This window comes from Myxocyprinus asiaticus, chromosome 4 (assembly GCF_019703515.2).
Source record: "Myxocyprinus asiaticus isolate MX2 ecotype Aquarium Trade chromosome 4, UBuf_Myxa_2, whole genome shotgun sequence".
Lineage (NCBI taxonomy): Eukaryota > Metazoa > Chordata > Actinopteri > Cypriniformes > Catostomidae > Myxocyprinus > Myxocyprinus asiaticus.
In genome coordinates, this window is record NC_059347.1 from 39,471,733 (window position 1) to 39,475,000 (window position 3,268).

The 3,268-nt window shown below is 36.2% G+C and overlaps 1 protein-coding gene across 1 annotated transcript; it reads left to right on the forward strand.

Moving 5' to 3' along the window:
- Positions 1 to 581: 581 nt before the first annotated feature.
- Positions 582 to 2,911, forward strand: tcnba (transcobalamin beta a). The gene is given in 4 exon segments (XM_051695402.1): positions 582 to 957; positions 1,495 to 1,636; positions 1,914 to 2,047; positions 2,318 to 2,911. Coding segments are annotated over 4 exon segments (426 nt in total). The 5' UTR covers positions 582 to 878; the 3' UTR covers positions 2,389 to 2,911.
- The last annotated feature ends 357 nt before the right edge of the window (positions 2,912 to 3,268 follow it).

Below are 3,268 nucleotides of genomic sequence, written 5' to 3' on the forward strand. Positions count from 1 at the left end.
CATCTGCACATCCACTGGTGCAGTGGTCACCTTATTTTGAGGTGATTGAAAGCTAGGTAAAAATGGGATGGCTATATCATATATCATTATGATATAATTAATGGAGTTCTAAAAATGGTTCAGGAGGAGCTTGTCAAGGAAGTACTGTCAATCACAGTGCGAGTGCAGATTAGCAGCTGCCTACCTCACTCCCGTGACTTCCGGCATCCCTCCACTACCCCAACTCCTCCTTAATTTAAAAAATAATAATTTTTAATCTGAACTTTCTTTAGGTAGTCCAGGGGGTGAATTTAGAGCTTCAAGCCGAGTTTCAGGTTTGGGCCCCTCTCATAGACAGCAAGCCAAATTAGTTTACCCTCAACAATCTGTTTACCATTTCCACTTCAAAGACCAGGTGGACATGCACACCCGTTAATGTCATATCATTAATGGCAAGTACACAAACTGTTTGGAGATATGGATAGGCCAGTGTTGAACGATGACTTGACCACGTAACTCACACCCTCTAATGTCATATATTACAACATGCAAGAGAGAACATTGTGACACTGGGACCACGCCAAATACTTACTTCTCTCTTTCTATACTTTCAATGTTATCAGTGTTTGTGCTCGACTAACAGCTCTCAGAACAGACAATACATCAAGCCAAGTAAATGTCTGAGGGGAATATTGAGACAAAGCATCAAAGAGCATCAATTTCAATTAATCTATTGTCTTTTCAGTTCACTCTATGGTAAAGCATGAGATAAGAATTCTTAGTAAAACAGAAAATGTATGATTTACAAATTTGCTTATAAGGACAGACAAGAATATAAATACAGTACGTAGAGTGTGAGGATGTGAGAGACACTCAGACACGCTGGGCAGGCTGGTAGAATGGCTCTGAGAATGATTTGCCTTTTCTGCTTTGCGGCTTTGCTGCCTTTCCACGGGCTGGGGCTCCCTACAAACTCAGGTGAGTGAACACTAGTGAGGAACATTGTAATTTCTGCTTAAACCGAGGTTAAGCATGACAGGCATGACAAAAACATACATTTTAATTCCTTCAGTTATAGGTTTCTAGTAGCATATACAGTATTTAAAGTATTTAGGAGGATGTTTTACAGTAGTTGAAATGTAGGATGTTCTGCGGGGCTTAATCATGCACAAAACTGTTTCATTCAATTTCAGTCCCTTTCCTTTTCTCTTTAGCAATTATTGGTGGCAGATATGATATCATCTTCATCATCTACCATCTTATTATACTCCACCAATTAGGGCCCACTGAAACTGATGCTGGTCACTGACAGATCATTTCAATAGCTACTATTTTATTGACACATTTTGGAATTTAATGTAACTCTAAGCGTTATCTTCTATGGTTTACTGGGCACAGAGTACAATATTTACAAACTAAATGTATATATTTAAATCCATTTAAACTGTAGAAAAACCTGACTGCTTGTATTGCAAGTGAATAACGGCCTCTTACTTCTTTCTCTCTCCTTAATAGGTGAACTCCAACAGGTGCCCATTAAGTTGACTGTCATTAATGATTTGACTAACGAGCAAGTCACTTACTCCAGCTCTGTTATAGAGGGAGGGGTGCTGTTTGGGGCCTTAAATGAACTACAGTCAACCAACAACGGTTTCAAGTATTCCACAAAATTCTTATATACTGTAAATTATTCTTGAATAAGTCAAATCTTTTACTATTGTGACCACTAGGGGAGTCAAGAGCACAGGATCAATTTAATTATGTATAGATTTTAGCAGGTTCTTAAAGGATTATTCCACTCTGTCTCATATCTCTTCAGTCAGCTGAGCAATGGCTCTTGGCTATTACAAAACTCAGCCTTTGAACTGTTGCTCAACTTTTGTTCTGATCTATTTGTAGAGCTAATTTGCTCTCTGCATTTCTGTTTACAACAGATTTACATTTACTATTAACAAAGACTTTGGCATACATCTGGAGAGTGTGAATGGGTTGGGTGAGTCTGATGCAGACCAGACATAATGGGAGCTTCTGTCTGAGAATAGAGGGAGCATAACCCGACTGGAAATGGGTAAGAGTCTGTCTTCGTGTAATGGAGATTGTTATATAACACTTAATTTCTAGGTCTACGGTTCCTGTAGATGCTGTGGATCAAGAAATGTACTTTTTTTTTTTCAACAGTATTTTTTTTCTTTTTCTCATTTACATCATGAAAGAATAAAATCAAAGAAGGTACATAGACATTAAAAACAAATTATAAAAACCACACTTGCAAATCCAGATTATGCCATTATATACCTGTGCACAGAACATCAATGTCTGTTCTTTTAATCTTTTGTAGGAATTGGCTGCTACCAACCCCAGAATGATGAACATATTATTCTGAGGTTCACCACTTGGGCCAAAAAATAGATTTTACAAAGAGCTACAAAGGCTACCATTCTAATTCAGATCAAGTGAATATCTTGTATCAGTCATATCATGAACTTGAAATATAAGTAAATGAATAAACTCATTTCATTGTATCTTGTATAATAGGCTACTAATGTAAATGCATAGTGCTGATGGATCTGGTTATTTTCAGTGCCTACTGTAACTGTTGTGACATGATCAATATCTTATTACAGTTTCTAGAATACTTATAGCATAATATGTGCCATGCATGCGGCATGTACTGTATGGTTAAATCAAGTCAAGTAATTTTAATTTGTATAGTGCTTTTCACAACATACTGTACATCGTTTCAAAGCAGCTTTACGGAAAATCATGCTTTAACAGAAAATGAAGCTGTAATATTTGTAATGTCTTTTATCAGTTTGATAAAAATGTGATTTTAAATTGTGTCTTAAAATAAATAATGAAATAAATTATTAACAAGAATGTTTAAGCCAAATCTATGCCTTTGGCAAAAAAAAATAAATAAATAAAAGTTTATCACAAGTTTTCAGTTGTTCTTTTGTTTCTCACTCAGAGCTCGTCTAAAACAGAGAAGTTTAAGCCTAGTTTTTATACTTATTCTCAGGTCAACACTGACTCTTCCTTACCATCATGTTTTTCCATTTGTACGAACATTTTGATGTGGAGAAATAAAAGAGGACAATATCCTGCTCAAGGACAGAACACAGAGTGCAAATATAAAGCACAGAGCACATCTGGCTTATTCACACTCTTATCATAGGACTGTGCTTGAATGAAGTTAAAAATAAACCAGATAAACTGGTGTATTCCTACAACACAAGGCAAGAAAATAAATAGAGTGTGAGGATGTGAGAGACACTCAAACATACTGTGC